At 39.8% G+C, this 19,333-nt stretch overlaps 1 protein-coding gene across 24 annotated transcripts in view; it reads right to left on the reverse strand.

Moving 5' to 3' along the window:
• The window catches only part of EFCAB11 (EF-hand calcium binding domain 11), a 180,261-nt gene that overhangs the window by 143,763 nt on the left and 17,165 nt on the right, over nt 1-19,333 (reverse strand). For 20 of the 24 annotated variants that reach the window (XM_036841342.1, XM_036841333.1, XM_036841338.1 and 17 more), the window contains exon 5: nt 18,758-18,848. In XM_036841342.1, coding sequence (XP_036697237.1) covers nt 18,758-18,848 — 91 coding nt within the window. Of the gene's footprint in view, nt 1-5,971; nt 6,006-14,862; nt 14,903-17,228; nt 17,448-18,031; nt 18,060-18,757; nt 18,849-19,333 lie in introns of those variants that run through there. The other 4 variants (XM_036841357.1, XM_036841355.1, XM_036841349.1 and 1 more) reach the window with 4 other exon arrangements.

A 19,333-nucleotide genomic window follows, 5' to 3' on the forward strand; every position in this document is an offset into this window, starting at 1 on the left:
GAACAAAGGGGAGGAACTAGAAAAAAGAAAAAAAGAAAAAAACTAGAAACAGAATTGAAGGAAAACAGAACTCTGGAGGTGAAGAGGAAACCCAGGCAGAGGCCATGACCCTGTCCATGAAACAGAAGGCAAGGTCACCTGCAATGCACAGCAGTAGGAAAGGTTTGGTACAAATGTGACGGAGAGCAAGTCAATCCCATGGTGTGTGACATGCTAGTGAACTGGCTTGGGGTGTTACACCAAGAAGAATTCTGAGTCTCATCAGAAGAGTGTAGGCCACGGGTATACGGAGGTGACGGAGATAGCACACATACCAACGATTTGCCATCCCTGAAAAAGGGAACTGAAAACAGATGAGCTAAATTCTCCTGGACGATTTCAGCACGAAAAGGAAAGCACTCTGGAACGACACAGGTCCAGGGCTGGGGAACTGTGTACAGAAGATGGATGTGGGTGGTCTAAACACTTTGGTCAAGTAGGCACAGCGGTGTCTGCCTGACCTGAGAACTTGGTTCCATCCCGGGATAGGCAGCCGGGAGAATCAAGGCAGGCAGCCGGGATCAAAGCAAAAGGATCCAGGAAGGTGGACACAGAGCTCTGAGATCTCTCAGACATAACACTTGCTGGGAGACGGAGAGAGAGAGTATTGAGTGTGGTGTGTTTGGAGGAGAAGGTAGATGCATCACAGAAAGAAGACAAAGGGAAAGCTCGCTCCAGGTCTCAGATTGGCGAGGAGCAGCTCCGAGGACTAGCGCACACTCAAGAGCCTGCAGTACAGGACCGCGGGCAGGTCAGAACCACGGCGGGGGCCCTGGATGGAGGCTCAGCCCAAGGCCTGGGTTAGAAGTGAAGGTAAGGAGGGGAAAGTGGTGTCAGCATTCTTGGGGCTTAGTCGCAGCTGAAGAGAACAGAGGGGGGAGATGTGGGGGATACAGCAGGGGAGGAAGAAGAAAGATGGGGTCACGTGAGGGTCCAGCAGCCATGTTTAGCCACTAGGAACCAGTCCTCAGATTGTACCATTCTTGGTCCTTTTGGGGGGAGGGAAGGGAAAGGTGAGTGACAGGCAGGAGGGAGGGGCGGGAAAGTTACGGTTAACAGTATTAGTGCCTGTTCCGCCTCTCCTGGGGTCAGCTTAGGAACAGGGACAGGCAGGGTGAGGGAAAGCGCAGGAAGAAAGAGATGCCACTCGAAGCCTGTAGTGCACTGAATTCCTACTTGGCCCTGATCTTCTCCAGCAGCAGGTTGCAACCAAGGAGGGAAGATGAGCAGACAATACTGACAAGCTGGAAATGGTAAAAGATGATGCTAAACTCACAACAACTGATCAAAAGGGTCTTACAAGTGAATCAAAGCATAATCCTGCCTTGTAAAGAAGACAATCATAAGTTCAGCTTAGCACTCCCACCCCAGCTAAAGTGATGAAACCTCATTGGTCAATTTTAAACAGTTTTTGCTTTTCCAGTTGATTTGGCAAAATCTTTCGCTATTGTGATATAATTCCAAAGGCAACACACAAAACACAAGGGTTTCTATCAAAGCAATCTGTGATCCGGAATGCCTGCTACCGTTTCATGTAATAAAATGCTGCATCAGTTTCCTTTTGTACATTTTTGTAAATAGTTCCTTTCATTTATGTGCAGATAATCAAATGAAATCTCAAATGTAACAATCCAAACCAAACCAATTCATATGAACAGGGAAAAGCTATATAATTGTGCAACTGGTTTACCAAGAACACTTCCAGGCAGAGTGAACATGCCTTACTTAGGTTTATGGCAGGCATTGTGGGGATGCAAAAGCATGCCTGGTTCCTACTCTCAGGACATCCATGCTGTTATAAGAAGTGAGAAGGGCATATTACAGTGATTAAGAGCACAAGCAAATCTTCGTTCCGTTACTCAGCAGGCAGCAGCATCAAGCAAGTCCTTTGACCTCTCCAAGCTTTGTCCTCATCTGTAAAATGGGGACAGACAGAGCCTAACCCAGGAGGTTCCTAAGAAGACTCCTTCAGTCCAGGGTCCGGTACACAGTAAATACTCAGCAAATGTCAGTTGCCAGTGTTACTGTGGTTACTATTATTAGATGCAGTACTCTCGCAAGCGCTACAGAAGTTCTAAGGAAGAAAAAGGAAATTTTGTGAGCTGGAGTGATCAGGGAAGGCTCCCTAGAAGAGAGAGTTCAGCTAAGTTCAAAGGAATGGATACCAGTAGATATGTGGATGGGGAAGTCAGGAGAGGAGAAGAGAGGGCAGTGGAAGAGAAATGAGATAGGATCAGAACACAGCAAGTAAATCAGAATAGTGGATTAGAATCTCTGATCTGGGCATGCCAGGTCTGTGTGTGGAGGGGCCTTGTATGTCAGGCCTTTAAGGAGTCTGGGCATTATCTGGCAGGGGATGAAAAGTTACTGAAGTCAAGAGGTAACATTAAAAAGTAATGCTGGGGCTTCCCTGGTGGCGCAGTGGTTGAGAGTCTGCCTGCCAATGCAGGGGACACGGGTTCGAGCCCTGGTCTGGGAAGATCCCACATGCGGCGGAGCAACTAGGCCCGTGAGCCACAATTACTGAGCCTGTGCATCTGGAGCCTGTGCTCCGCAACAAGAGAGGCCGCGATAGTGAGAGGCCCGCACACCGCGATGAAGAGTGGCCCCCGCTTGCCGTAACTGGAGAAAGCCCTCGCACAGAAACGAAGACCCAATCAAAAAAAAAAAAAAAAAGAAACGACGACCCAACACAGCCATAAGTAAATAAATAAATAAAATTAAAGAAAAAAAAAAAAAGGCCTTCCAATTGTTTAAAAAAAAAAAAAAAGTAATGCTAATTTACTCTCATTATCCAAAATTGAACGAGGAGGGCGGACCAGTGATTTTCAAACTTTAATAAGTGCATGTGGATAACCCAGGGATCACATTAAACACATCTGACTCAGTACGTTTGGAGTGAGGCCTGAGATTAGGCATTGCTCATCACTGCTAACAAGTTCCCTAATGCTGATGCTGCTGGTCTCTGGAGCTTTGAATGACAAGGATGTATCTCTTCAAGGTAGCCTAATGGAAGAGAATGCACGGGTAGGAGGACGGTAGACAAGATGGCTAGACGTGAGGTCGCAAACTCATAGGTCGGTATGCCATAGATAAAAACATAGCATTAGAAGCCCTTGGACTTGATTTTTTAAGCTATATCTAAGGGGGACAACTGAAACTTTGTAGTGAAACTCTTAATGCTGAGCCTATTTTTTTTTTTTGGTGACATCTTAAAACAATGTTGATTTAATTATCTCCTATAAAATAAAAAATTTTTTTTATTAAATACAAGTTTTTCTTATTTTATAAATACAACACACAGTATTATCAAAATTTCCACCCAGAAGTTAGCTATCGACCACAAAAGAAAAATGTAAGAAACACATTCCTCCTTCTACAAAGGAAAATGGCATGAATACATGCATGATGTGCGCCTATCGCTAACTTCAAGGATGACTGAAAGGGTTAGCAACATTTGGCCACAAGAAAGAAACCATGGCAGCAGTTTCTTATGTGACAGCTGGATTAAAAGAAAAATAGTCCTCATGCTATTACAGCGAGAACAGTGTATTCTACCATATATGTAAATGAGGAATTGGAAACGTTGACCATAACACTTGTTATAGTGACATCTCAAAAACTAAACCCAGGGTTGGAGAGCTGTCAGCCCAGTAATTTTCTCTTGAGAGCAGTCTTTGTCACACTGACAGATCACATCTGTATTCACATGGTGGTGGATTCTGAATATTATCTGGGAGACGCAGAGAAAATCAAGGAGACTGCCATGCCACCCTCCATGACAGATAACCCCACCAGTCGGTTCTGGAACAAGAAGAAGCACAACCCCCTCATGTCTGAGGTGAGGAGAGTGTAGGCCTGAGAGGTTTTGGTGAAAGCCTGTTCGCTACATAAGCCATTCATTTATATAAAATTCAGTCACTTACTTGACACGTACAAAACTGTGCTACGGGAGTTCTGTACTCCCATAAATATCCCACTTGTGCCTGTTTATATTAAGCTCACGTTCTAAAACTAGAAATAATTGATGTATGCAAATACCTATGTATAAGCATAAAGAAGAAAGATATTTATGACAGATTAGGAGTTTCAAGCAGAAGGAGGAGACAAGTTCCTTTTTGGGGTAGAGAGGGGTTGGGTAGGGTGTAGGGTAGGGCCAGCTTTCAAGATAAGAAATATTTTTTTAAAAGCTGGGCCTTGAAGGAGGAATAGAATTTGCATCTGGATGGGTTTAACCTAAGAAAAGACTACAAAATCTGGACATCTGGAATGTGAAAGAGATTAAATATTTCTTCCAATCAAATAATACATCCTTGTTAACAGGAACTAATTAGCTTAACTGAAGAAACCAAAATAACACATTCTGTTTGAAAATCTATGTAATGAAGTCATTATTCTTCTCTACTTGTTTTCTGGTCCAGTTTCTGAGCTTCAATTCCTGCAACACCAATTCTAAAATTTATACCGGTAAAAAAAGACCATCCTCAAATGCAAGGACATATTTTCGTTCATGGAGCAAAATCAGTCAAGAACCCTCTGAAAAACTGACATTTTCTTAAAATGATTAGCATATAATTATTTCTATAGCTGGATTTTTAAAGTACAGTTGTATTTAACATATTACATGTGAAAGTCCCCAGAGAGGAGAAATTCTGAGGTCAGTTTGAAAAGCTTACACATATTCATATTCCCCATTCAGTGATCACATGCAAGAAAATAAACAGAAATGGGAATCTCTGACAATAAAATTTTGAAACATAAACACTGAAATAAAAACCAAGGCATTATCATTGCAGGGAAGATACAAAAATTGACGAAATAAAAATTGGAAACTCAAGAAATCTATTTATTTGGTCACTACACTCACACACTAGGTACAGCTGGTAACAGCTATCTACCTATAGTCACAAAGAATCAGATACAATTTCTAGTCTCTTTTATACTTTTCTATACACAGAAGCATGTAGATACTTACAGATCAACAATCATATTCCCCAAAGTAGGTACTCACTATAATAACTGCGATCTTGGTGAGGTCACCTGACTACATTTATAAGATGATCATTCTGAAGCACAGAATAATGATTGGGAAACTTTCTCCAGTTAGAGACTGTCCAAGACAATGATATGCAACAAGTTGGCTGCCAGCCGAAAGGAATTATAAGAAGCTAAAGAGCACAGTGAAGAATAACACTTCAAAAGAGATGCAAATGATCTGAAAAAATACATTCTATCTTATATCACTTTCCTCTGGGTTCCTTGGTTCTAAAAGACTCTTCCATTAACATGTTACTTCACGTTACCCAAGCTCATGAGGCCCCTTTCCCCCACAATAGCTGTGATAAAAGGCATATGTGATCTTTCTATCAAGAGGGTACCCATAACTCCCTTTTAAAATTGCATTCTTAAGCCCCTACGCCACTGACACTCTGGCAATGAAAATATACTATCCAACAAGTCATGATGCTCTTATTCTCAACCAATTTTTAATAATCCCAAAAGGAGAGTTAGATATTCTATGTTTTTTGACCATCCCCATGTAATACGAAGAATGAGATTCTTAGACCAAAAATATCAGATATCACTTTAAGTGTCTCCAGTTCTGACTGGAGAGCATTTTGGTATGTCAGTATTTCCGCATTACATTACTATCTGGCAATCCACCTGCACTCAGAGTCTTGGACACTGGTGGGCCTTCTGCACACCCATGTTTCATTTCATATGGCTGGAAAGCAGAAGCAGCTACCCAGAGCTTTTTGCCAATTGACAGGCAGTAAGAAAGTGCAAATCTCAGCGCTTACAATGAGATGGAGAAGGCTCCTAGGCGTGGAGACGCAAACATACCCACACAGAGAAAAACACCAGCCAGAAATACCACAGGGTGCTGATGGTGGGCGAAGTCAAGAGAGCACATTAAGCCAGCTCCCTGACAAGAGCTGGGGTTAAATCATGAACTGAAAATGTCTCTAAAAGAAAAAAACAAAGAGAGGCCATCAGAGATTAATTCATAAAAATCACATGTAGAATGAGAAAAATAGAAGGCAAAGCCACATGTGGTTAGAAAGCTCCTGATTGCATTTTAAAGGATTCTTGCCTAGATTATAAGAAATTAAAACCATAAGAAAATTATAAGTGAGGATTTTACTGTTACTGGATATTTGGAGTAAGTGACAATGGACCAACAATTATTAAGTAACTAGAATGCATAAGGCAACATGCTGAGAACGGTGAAAGTTACAGATAAATTTGTAACCTCAAAGAGCTTGTAGTATTTTATGGAGATAATCGTAAACACTGTATTTTTCTTTATTGAGTAGATGATTGAAAAAATTACACAACCATAGTACTATTAAATTTCAGAGAAAGGAGAAAAGGCTGTTCAATGTAAAGAAAAAAAGATTTTTTTGTGTGTGTTTATTGAGCAGGACCTTGAAAGATAGGTCTAATTTGGACAGGTAAGAAGTAGAGAAAAGCATTGCTGGCAAGAGCAACAGAATGCAGTATAAATACACATCACATATTCAAAGGAACAAGCATTATGCAAAGGGAAATACAGGAATTTGGGACGATGAATGAAAGATGAGTTTGGGAAGCGGACCAGATGTTGGAGAGCCAGGTTAAACAGTTTTAACTACTTTTTAGATTCACTAAAGATTTTTGAATGTTTAAGAAAATAAAAAAGTACTACAAGGTTTTTATTATGTTCTATTAGTATTAAAGAAGAAAAGATGTTTTTTTTGTTTTAAACTTTCAGTGCTAGAAACAGCCTGTTAGCTCAGATTCATTCCACTGGACAAACAGCGCTACTCAGTTCTCGTACCTCTTAAACTTCTGCCATTTGTAGTGGGTAGGACAAAAAAAGAGAAAGTTCTTCAAGAACAGAATTTCCTGAGAATTTCTTAATAATGAAACGTCATCCATGATATTTATTAGCTTCAGTTATTTTAGTGCACAGGTACACAAGTCATGATTATCAGCTCTAAGTGGAAAGCAACGTTGTAAGTTTTAAACACTGAAAGGAATCGCAAAATTTAAAAACATTAAGCCTTTTTAAAAATATCTTTAGAGGTAATATAAAGTAGTACCAATTTTTGTTTTTTACATAAGATATCACCTCTTGGTTTAAGAAAGAAACATTCCTCAAAACCCATCCCTCGGTAGAAAACTTGCTTTCTTAATTTACATGAAAAAAGCTATAATTAGCAGCCCCCAAGCAATCAACCATTAAAAATAAAACCTCAAAAACTACTTCCCCCAATAAAGCAAACACCTCCATAAAATGAGAGATGAAAGTAGATACAGAAAGGCTTTGGGGAGATACTATAAAATAACAAGATACAGCAAAATAACAAAATGAAATGAAACATCAGTAGATATAGCTCAAGAAAGAAACGTAAGGAGAAAATAAAACCATAACAGAGGGAGTGCTTCAAGATGGCGGAGGAGTAAGACGTGGAGATCACCTTCCTCCCCACAAATACATCAAAAATACATCTACATGTGGAACAACTCCTACAGAACACCTATTGAACGCTAGCAGAAGACCTCAGACTTCCGAAAAAGGTCTTGGTGCTCCTGCCTGGTGTCAGGCCTGAGCCTGTGAGGTGGGAGAGCTGAGTTCAGGACACTGGACCACCAGAGACCTCCAGGCCCCACATAATATCAATCGGCAAGAGCTCTCCCAGAGATCTCCGTCTCAACGCTAAGACCCAGCTCCACTCAACGGCCAGCAAGCTCCAGTGCTGGACACCCCATGCCAAACAACTAGCAAGACAGGAACACAACCCCACCCATTAGCAGAGAGGCTGCCTAAAACCATACTAACTTCACAGACACCCCAAAACACACCACCGGATGCAGCCGTGCCCACCAGAAAGACGAGATCCAGCCCCACCCACCAGAACACAGGCACCGGTCCCCTCTACCAGGAAGCCTACACAGGCCCCTGAACCAACCTTACCCACTGGGGGCAGACACCAAAAACAACGGGAACTACAAACCTGTAGCCTGCAAAAAGGAGATCCCCAAACACAGTAAGTTAAGCAAAATGAGAACACAGAGAAACACACAGCAGATGAAGGAGCAAGGCAAAAACCCACCAGACTAGACAAATGAAGAGGAAATAGGCAGCCAGCTGAAAAATAATTCAGAGTAATGATAGTAAAGATGATCCAAAATCTTGCAAACAGAATGGAGAAACTACAAGAAACATTTAACAAGGACCCAGAAGAACTAAAGAGCAAACAAACAATGATGAACAACACAATAAATGAAATTAAAAATTCTCTAGAAGGAATCAATAGCAGAATAAATGAGGCAAAAGAACGGATAAGTGACCTGGAAGATAAAATATTGGAAATAACTACCGCAAAGCAGAATAAAGAAAAAAGAATGAAAACAATTGAGGACAGTCTCAGAGATCTCTGGGACAACATTAAACATACCAACATTCGAATTATAGGAGTCCCAGAAGAAGAAGAGATAAAGAAAGGGTCTGAGAAAATATTTGAAGAGATTATAGTTGAAAACTTCCCTAACATGGGAAAGGAAATAGTCCATCAACTCCAGGAAGCACAGAGAGTCCCATACAGAATAAATCCAAGGAGAAACATGCCAAGACACATATTAATCAAACTATCAAAAATTAAATACAAAGAAAAAATATTAAAAGCAGCAAGGGAAAAGCAACAAATAACATACAAGGGAATTGCATAAGGTTAACAGCTGATCTTTCAGCAGAAACTACAAGCCAGAAGGGAGTGGCAAGACATATTTAAAGTGATAAAAGGGAAAAACCTAAAACCAAGATAACTCTACTCAGCAAGGATCTCACTGAGATTCAACAGAGAAATTAAAACCTTTACAGACAAGCAAAAGCTAAGAGAATTCAGCACCACCAAACCAGCTTTACAACAAATGCTAAAGGAACTTCTCTAGGCAGGAAACACAAGAGAAGGAAAAGACCTATGATAACAAACCCAAAACAATTAAGAAAATGGTAATAGGAACATATATATTGATAATTACTTTAAATGTAAATGGATTAAATGCTCCAGCCAAAGGACATAGCCTGGCTGAATGGATACAAAAACAAGACCCGTATATATGCTGTCTACAAGAGACCCACTTCAGACCTAGGGACATATACAGACTGAAAGTGAGGGGATGGAAAAAGATATTCCATGCAAATGGAAATCAAAAGAAAGCTGGAGTAGCAATTCTCATATCAGACAAAACAGACTTTAAAATAAAGACTATTACAAGAGACAAAGAAGGACACTACATAATGATCAAGGGATCAAATCAAGAAGATATAACAATTGGAAATAGTTACACACCCAATGTAGGAGCATTTGCCTCAAACTTTAAGGCAAATGCTAACAGCCATAAAAGGGGAAATCGACAGTAACACAATAATACTTGAAGACTTTAACACCCCACTTTCACCAATGGACAGATCATCCAAAATGAAAATAAATAAGGAAACACAAGCTTTAAATGACACATTAAACAAGATGGACTTAATTGATATTTATAGGACATTCCATCCAAAAACAACAGAATACACTTTCTTCTCAAGTGCTCATGGAACATTCTCCAGGATAGATCATATCTTGGGACACAAATCAAGCCTTGGTAAATTTAAGAAAATTGAAATCGTATCAAGCATCTTTTCCAACCACAACGCTATGAGACTAGATATCAATTACAGGAAAATATGTGTAAAAACTACAAACACATGGAGGCTAAACAATACACTACTAAATAACCAAGAGATCACTGAAGAAATCAAAGAGGAAATCAAAAAATACCTAGAAACAAATAACAGTGAAAACATGATGACCCAAAACCTATGGAATGCAGCAAAAGCAGTTCTAAGAGGGAAGTTTATAGCAATACAATCCTACCTCAAGAAACAAGAAACATCTCAAATAAACAACCTAACCTTACACCTAAAGCAATTAGAGAAAGAAGAACAAAAAACCCCCAAAGTTAGCAGACGGAAAGAAATCATAAAGATCAGATCAGAAATAAATGAAAGAGAAATGAAATGATAGCAAAGATCAATAAAACTAAAAGCTGGTTCTTTGAGAAGATAAACAAAATTGATAAACCATTAGCCAGACTCATCAAGAAAAAAAGAGAGAAGACTCAAATCAATAGAATTAGAAATGAAAAAGGAGAAGTAACAACTGACACTGGAGAAATACAAAGGATCATGAGAGATTACTACAAGCAACCACATGCCAATAAAGTGGACAACCTGGAAGAAATGGACAAATTCTTAGAAAAGCACAACCTTCCAAGACTGAACCAGGAAGAAATAGAAACTATAAACAGATCAATCACAAGCACTGAAATTGAAACTGTGATTAAAAATCTTCCAACAAACAAAAGCCCAGGACCAGATGGCCTCACAGGCTAATTCTATCAAACATTTAGAGAAGAGCTAACACCTATTCTTCTCAACCTCTTCCAAAAGATAGCAGAGGGAGGAACACTCCCAAACTCATTCTATGAGGCCACCATTACCCTGATACCAAAACCAGACAAAGATGTCACAAAAAACGAAAACTACAGGCCAGTATCACTGATGAACATAGATGCAAAAATCCTCAACAAAATACTAGCAAACAGAATCCAACAGCACAATAAAAGGATCATACACCATGACCAAGTGGGGTTAATGCAAGGAATGCAAGGATTCTTCAATATACGCAAATCAATCAGTATGATACACCATATTAACAAATTGAAGGATAAAAACCATATGATCATCTCAATAGATGCAGAAAAAGCTTTCAACAAAATTCAACACTGATTTATGATAAAAACGCTCTAGAAAGTAGGCCTAGAGAGAACTTACCTCAACATAATGAAGGCCATATTTGACAAACCCACAGCCAACATCATTCTCAGTGGTGAAAAACTGAAACCGTTTCCACTAAGATCAGGAAGAAGACAAGGTTGCCCACTCTCACCACTGTTACTCAACATAGTTTTGGAAGTTTTAGCCACAGCAATCAGAGAAGAAAAAGAAATAAAAGGAGTCCAAATCGGAAAAGAAGAAGTAAGCTGTAGATGACATGATACTATACATACAGAATCCTAAAGATGCTACCAGAAAACTACTAGAGCTAATCAATGAATTTGGTAAAGTAGCAGGATACAAAATTAATGCACAGAAATGTCTTGCATTCCTATACACTAATGATGAAAAATCTGAAAGAGAAATTAAGGAAACACTCCCATTTACCATTGCAACAAAAAGAATAAAACACCTAAGAATAAACCTACCTAAGGAGACAAAAGACTTGTATGCAGAAAACTATAAGACACTGACGAAAGAAATTAAAGATGATACAAACAAATGGAGAGAGATACCATGTTCTTGGATTGGGAGAATCAACATTGTGAAAATGACTATACTACCCAAAGCAATCTACAGATTCAATGCAATCCCTACCAGACTACCAATGGCATTTTTCACAGAACTAGAACAAAAAATTTCACAATTTGTATGGAAACACAAAAGACCCCGAATAGCCAAAGCAATCTTGAGAAAGAAAAACGGAGCTGGAGGAATCAGGCTCCCAGACTTCAGACTATACGACAAAGCTACAGTAATCAAGACAATATGGTACTGGCACAAAAACAGAAATACAGATCAATGGAACAGGATAGAAAGCCCAGAGATAAACCCACGCACCTATGGTAACCTTATCTTTGATAAAGGAGGCAAAAATATACAATGGAGAAAAGACAGCCTCTTCAATAAGTGGTGCTGAGAAAACTGGACAGCTACATGTAAAAGAATGATATTAGAACACTTCCTAATACCATACACAAAAATAAGCTCAAAATGCATTAAAGACCTAAATATAAGACCAGACACAATAAAACTCTCAGAGGAAAACATAGGAAGAACACTCTTAGACATGAATCACAGCAAGATCCTTTTTGACCCACCTCCTAGAGAAATGGAAATAAAAACACAAATAAACAAATGGGACATAATGAAACTTAAAAGCGTTTGCACAGCAAAGGAAACCATAAACAAGACCAAAAGACAACCCTCAGAATGGGAGAAAATATTTGGAAATGAAGCAACTGACAAAGGATTAATCTCCAAAATTTACAGCCAGCTCGTGCAGCTCAATATCAAAAAAAACAAACAACCTAATCCAATCCAACAATGGGCAGAAGACCTAAAGACATTTCTCCAAAGAAGATATACAGATTGCCAACAAACACATGAAAGGATGCTCAACATCACTAATCATTAGAGACATGAAAATCAAAACTACAATGAGGTATCACCTCACACCAGTCAGAATGGCCATCATCAAAAAATCACAAACAATAAATGTGGGAGACCGTGTGGAGAAAAGGGAACCCTCTTGCACTGTTGGTGGGAATGTAAATTGATACAGCCACTATGGAGAACAGTATGGAGGTTCCTTAAAAAACTAAAAATAGAACTACCGTATGACCCAGCAATCCCACTACTGGGCATATACCCTGAGAAAACCATAATTCAAAAAGAGACATGTACCACAATGTTCACTGTAGCACTATTTACAATAGTCAGGACACAGAAGCAACCTAAGTGTCCATCGACAGATGAATGGATAAAGAAGATGTGGCACATATATACAATGGAATATTACTCAGCCATAAAAAGAAACAAAACTGAGTTATTTGTAGTGAGGTGGATGGACCTAGAGTCTGTCATACAGAGTGAAGTAAGTCAGAAAGAGAAAAACAAATATCGTATGCAAACACATATATATGGAATCTAAAAAAAAAAAAAAATGGTTCTGATGAACATAGGGGCAGGACAGGAATAAAGATGCAGACGTAGAGAATGGATTGAGGACACAGGGAGGGGGAAGGGTAAGCTGGGATGAAGTGAGAGAGTAGCATGGACATATATACACTACCAAATGTAAAATAGATAGCTAGTGGGAAGCAGCCGCATAGCACAGGGAGATCAGCTCGGTGCTTTGTGACCACCTAGAGGGGTGGGATATGGAGGGTGGGAGGGAGACGCAAGAGGGAGGGGATATGGGAATACATGTATATGTATAGCTGATTCACTTTGTTATACAGCAGAAACTAACACAACATTGTAAAGCAATTATACTCCAATGAAGATATTTTTTAAAAAACCCATAACAACAACAACAAAAAAGCCACATTGGACACAGCACAAAGGAGAACAGACACTGCTGAAATTATACTGAGAAACACGGTGAACAATTTGAGCAAAAGAAATAGAAATTAAACAATTTAAAAGGACTTCCAACAAAAGCACAATCAGCATTTTCAAAGAAAAAGAATGTGATTCAAAGATGTTAATGTTTGGACTTCCCTGGTGGCACAGTGGTTGAGAATCCTACTGCCAATGCAGGGGACACAGCTTCGAGCCCTGGTCTGGGAAGATCCCACAGGCCGCGGAGCAACTAAGCCCACGAGCCAAAACTACTGAACCCGCACGCCACAAATAAAAAATAATTTATTTTTGGCTACGTTGGGTCTTCATTGCTGCGCACGGGCTTTCTCTAGTTTCGGTGAGCGGTAGCTACTCTTTGCTGTGGTGTGCGGGCTTTTCCTTGCAGTGGCTTCGCTTGTTGCGGAGCAAGGCCTCTAGGCGCTCAGGCTTCAGCAGTTGTGGCTCGTGGGCTTAGTTTCTTTGCAGCATGTAGGATCTTCCCAGACCAGGGCTCGAACCCGTGTCCCCTCCATTGGCAGGTGGATTCCTAACCACTGTGTCACCAGGGAAGCCCCTAAATTAATTAATTTTTTTAAAATGTTAATGTTCAATCTATTATATGTTTTTATTCAAGGACAATGGCTCAGATAAACATTGTTGAACACGGAAGACACCAGGGAATATAGTTCTTATGATCCCTACCTAGAGGATAGACTTCAGCTTAGCAGAAACTATAGCACAAAGCCTGGAGGTGAGCTTTGAATCCATTTAACTACAGAACTAAGATTTTTTTAAAAAGGTTATGATAGCAGAACAGGTTATGAATATTACGAATACTGACAATATACGTATTTTTTAAAAACCACGTTGCTTTTATTCATGAAAAAATCGCTAAAAGTAAACACCACCAGAGTAGTTAGGTAACAATTCACAAACTTTATAAACATATCTCATTTACTTCTTGTAAAGCCCTCAGATTTAATGAATGATACTACAGTGTTTCCATCAAGTTACAAGATGAAATGATTCTTTGATGCCTTATGCCTCAAGTCTGTCTTTCTGGGAGGTTTGTTTTGGGTGTTTAGCTGGTTTTATTGTTGTGGTTGGTTGGTTTGTCTTATAAAATGAAGGTGTGATACAAGCAAGTATCACAAGCCTTCTGAAAAGAGGCTACTCTTGGTCTTAGAAGTTTCTTTGGGAAGAATCTGGCAATCTAAGAATTAAAGATTGTGAAAACTTCTTTCATCATTCAAACCACAGCTGACTCTGGTCTTATTGGAAGTCCCCCTCCCTGGCTGCCTTTTTATAGTGGTCTTCATATATCAGCTTTCTTCTGAGTAACTGCGAACCTGGGAATGAACTCCATTCACACTGGTCAATTAAGTCAAAGCTATTCAAGCGTCTCACACAGTGTCTAACCTTAGAAGCATTATGTAATTTGCATCATCACTAACAGCCCCAGCAGCTGCTCTTCTTTTCCTTATTCTTTCTTTTTTTTTTTTTTTGGCCACGCCACACAGCATGCAGGATCTTAGTTCCCTGACCAGGGATCGAACCCGTGCCCCCTGCAGTGGAAGCGCAGAGTCTTAACCACTGGACTGCCAGGGAAATCCTTCTTTTCCTTATTCTTGAAAATTATTTGTACCACTGAAACAGAGACATGTGGAAGTTAGACATCTCTGTTTCTCTGGCCAACTTCAATTTACACTCGGAGGAAATATTTTTCTCTCTTTTGGTGTCACAACTTCATTTAATTCTTATCATGCATCATTTATTCTGGTTTAGGGATTGTGGTGCTATAAATAATAATACAAATGAGACTTTAAGCAGGGCATGTTCAGTTAGCTAAAATGCCTTGCTTGGCTGTTTACTGTAGTAGTCTCTAAACTGTTTTGATCGCAATCCTGGGAAGTACAAGATTTGTGGGCATATGAATATATTTATGTATAGATTATACGGACATGTGCCACAATATTAATATGTTATGTTCATTATAAAATATAATACAGAAATTTCTAAGGAATTAAAGGTAAAAATATTTTATTCATTAATGGCAAATGACTTTTTGCCATCACTAGAAATTATTAATAACATCTAACAAGAACAGTGTGATTTCACGTACTTTATCATTTCTGAACATCTCGGTTGAATCCTTTGTGAGTGAGCAATTTCAATTTCAGTTTGTTTTACTATTTGGTCTTAATGGCTGTCAGAGATACCTCACAAAGGTATGTAGATCTAAATGGGAAAAGGGCATCATGACACCAAATCCTTGTTTTTAATTCCATCCTCTGATAACGAAAAAGCTTAAGGGTTTTTTTTTTTAAATTATTTTGTTGGTATTGTTAATTGAAATTCAGCTAATAAATATCCATCTCTCCTGATACCAATTAGTTGCTCTTGAAAACTTATCAAAGCTATTGAATTTGTATACTTTTAAAAATTGTGCTCTCAAACCACTGAAACTTTTTTTTTTTTGAATTTTTAAATTCATTTATTTATTTATTTTTGACTGTGTTGGGTCTTCGTTTCTGTGCAAGGGCTTTCTCCAGTTGCGGCGAGCGGGGTCCACTCTTCATCGCGGTGCATGGGTCTCTCACTGTTGCAGCCTCTCCCGTTGCAGAGCACAGGCTCCAGACGCGCAGGCTCAGTAGTTGTGGCTCACGGGCCTAGCCGCTCCGCGGCATGTGGGATCTTCCCAGAACGGGGCACGAACCCATGTCCCCTGCATTGGCAGGCAGACTCTCCCAACCACTGCGCCACCAGGGAAGCCCCTTGAATTTTTAAAAATGTTTTATACATATACTACACAGTTAGGCTTACCCATAACCTTTTTTTTTTTTTTTTTTTAATCCCCAACCTGAAATAGTCTGGGAATTGCTTGTTTCTTTTTTTTTTTTTTAACATCTTTATTGGAGTATAATTGCTTTACAATGGTGTGTTAGTTTCTGCTTTATAACAAAGTGAGTCAGTTATACATATACATATGTTCCCATATCTCTTCCCTCTTGCGTCTCCCTCCCTCCCTCCCACCCTCCCTATCCCACCCCTCTAGGTGGTCACAGAGCACCGAGCTGATCTCCCTGTGCTATGCAGCTGCTTCCCACTAGCTATCTATTTTACGTTTGGTAGTGTATATATGTCCATGCCACTCTCTCACTTTGTCACAGCTTACCCTTCCCCCTCCCCATATTCTCAAGTCCATTCTCTAGTAGGTCTGTGTCTTTATTCCCGTCTTGCCCCTAGGTTCTTCATGACCATTTTCTTTTTTTTTTTTCTTAAACCACTGAACGACTTTTCTCACCAGATTAGAACATTCCATTTTTAACTTATTAAACATGCAGGTATGAAGGTTTCAACAGGTGTACACATTTTTTAAAACAGAATCACATTTCCAAATATCTATTTTCAAAAATGCTCTCCCAATAATGTAGGTTTCTTTTGAGAAGCAGTTACTTTTCCACTCACTGTTAAAAGACTGCTTCTACCTTGAACGGCTATATTTAAGTGGATTTTTCAAAATTACACATGTGGTACAAGGGGGCATCTCCTGAAACCACTTAACACAAAACGGTCAGCAAATTTGGACACTTGTCCTTTTTTTTTTTTTTTTAATTTATTTAATTTATTTATTTTTGGCTGCATTAGGTCTTCATTGCTGTGCACGGGCTTTCTCTAGTTGCGGTGAGTGGGGGCTACTCTTCGTTGCGGTGCACGGGCTTCTCATTGCGGTGGCTTCTTCTGTTGTGGAGCACAGTCTCTAAGCACGCCGGCTTCAGTAGTTGTGGTGCACAGGCTCAGTAGCTGTGGCTCGTGGGCTCTAGAGCACAGGCTCAGTAGTTGTGGCGCACGGGCTTAGTTGCTCCGCGGCATGTGGGATCTTCCCGGCCCAGGGCTTGAATCTGTGTCCCCTGCATTGGCAGGCAGATTCTTAATCACTGTGCCACCAGGGAAGACCGACACGTGTCTTTTTGTAAAAGTAAAATGAAGTAATTCTTTTTGTGAAAAACCACCACCATGTGGTAGAAATACATTGACTTCCATTATTCTTCTCATCACAAAGTGTACACAAGGATGCTACTATATTTTAAAGGTCTTGATGTTCTGGAATCACCTAAGTAATAACTGTCCTCGGGCACTTTGTCTGCGCCTGGCTTGAACTCCTTCGCTCTTCAATAGCTTGCTCAATAATCTGCTTGCAAATGATGCAGCAAAAGAATTTCATATATGTCACTGTTAACGACAGTGAGTGCAGATCCTTATTTCAAATAACCTGCTTGATAATTTCTACTGAGCAGGGCTGGCTTCCGGTCAGATTTCATGAAATTACTTTTATCCACATGGGAACACCTGCCAGATGTCCCCCAATATCTGTTCTCTCCTTCGTCCCCAGTATCAGAAACTCCATTTGAGTGCACATGACTGCCCAAAGCAGGGACTACATTTTCCAGACCCACCTCCCCCTTGTAGCTATTCGTGGCCTTGGAACGAAGCTTTGGTCACTGGGATGTAGGAAGAAATAATGGATAGCCTTAAAAGGAGGGGCATATCTTCTGCTCCCTTTCGGCCTACCTAGCTGGAATTCAGGTGTGATGGCTGAAGCCTTGGGAGCCATCCTGAAGCAAGAGGGAGAAGCCAGATGCTGAGGCAGCCAAACAACAAGAGGGGAGGAATCTGGGTCCTTCACAACTGTGTTGCCGTCAAATCAGCCCTGGACTCTCCTGTGTTTACTGCTCTCTTTTTTGAGCTTTGTTGTTTTGGGTTTTCTGGCTCTTACTGCTGTACGAAACCCTAATTAACACACCTGGTAACAGGGTTGATGAGGAACTCATGTTAGCTGTCAGAGAAGAGGCAACTCTGCGATTTTCTCTGCAAGCATGTGCTTACACTATTCTTACTATTTTCAATCTGCAGCTTCCTAACAGAAACTGCTTTTAAGCCACTTGTCCATTTTGTCAGAAATAGTTTTATAAAGACAACATAATATAATCTTTAAATCTACTTTATCAGGTGTGTGTGAACTGCAACATGGGTCTATGACTTTGAAAACAAACGAAGGAGGGGCCACCACTGATCAACCCAACTCTACTCTCCAGACAACTCAAGGACCATTTGTAACCCATGTCTGATGAAATACAGACCATGGGAGAACACCAGCATCCATGTTAAATATTAATAAAGCTTCGGGGGGTTTTTTGGTCAATACATAAATATACAAAGAAGTTCTACTTGCTTTCTGCTCCTCTCCACCCCTACTAACAAATGATTTTTCCACCTTCCTAGTATGCAAGCACTCCACCCACTTTAGAGCCCACTGTCAAGGTGTGGATGGACGAATAGCTAACTATAAAATTCTCTCCTGGATCATGACAATATGCTGTGAGATGAAAATGTTCACTAGTGAAAAATAAGCATAAATGAGTGTTCTCCATAAAACTGAAAACTTGTAAAAGCAAATGGTAAATCAAGGGGTGGGTATACATAAAGATTTTGGCACCTTACCTGAATACCTCGAGAATAATCCTTTCCGATAACTTGGGAGCCACCTGCTTAAATGCTTTTTTGAAATCTTCCAGAGTTAAATATCCACGATCTATTTGAAAGCAGAATACATAACATTCATACACTTCTATTAGCCCCATGAACTGCTATTTCAGCCGTAACATATGAGTGAGACTTTAATCTATTACTAGGAGAAAAGCAGTAATTTATAATTGATTTTACATATAAGGTAATCTGAGATTGTCTCATTGGAAGAATCTGAGAATCTAGTAATACTCTCCCTCAGTACAGTCCCAGATGCTCATGAAGGTCTCTTCCAGCCCCATCATTTGCTGATTCCCTGAGTCCCAGGGAAAGGACTAAGGGACAGTCACTGCAACAATGGCATTAGGCTTCAAGTCTTTGTGAATTGCCAAAATAATTCATTCTTCAAAATTCACATTTTTTTTCTTGCTTGGTATTAGAACTATATTATTATTTAGAGGAAAACCATTACAGAAACCAAAATACTGAACCTGGACTCCACAAGTCTTTCAACCCTGTGTTCTGTGGGGAGGGGGTCTGAACCTACTCTTC

The sequence above is a fragment of the Balaenoptera musculus genome, chromosome 2 (assembly GCF_009873245.2).
Source record: "Balaenoptera musculus isolate JJ_BM4_2016_0621 chromosome 2, mBalMus1.pri.v3, whole genome shotgun sequence".
Taxonomy (NCBI): domain Eukaryota; kingdom Metazoa; phylum Chordata; class Mammalia; order Artiodactyla; family Balaenopteridae; genus Balaenoptera; species Balaenoptera musculus.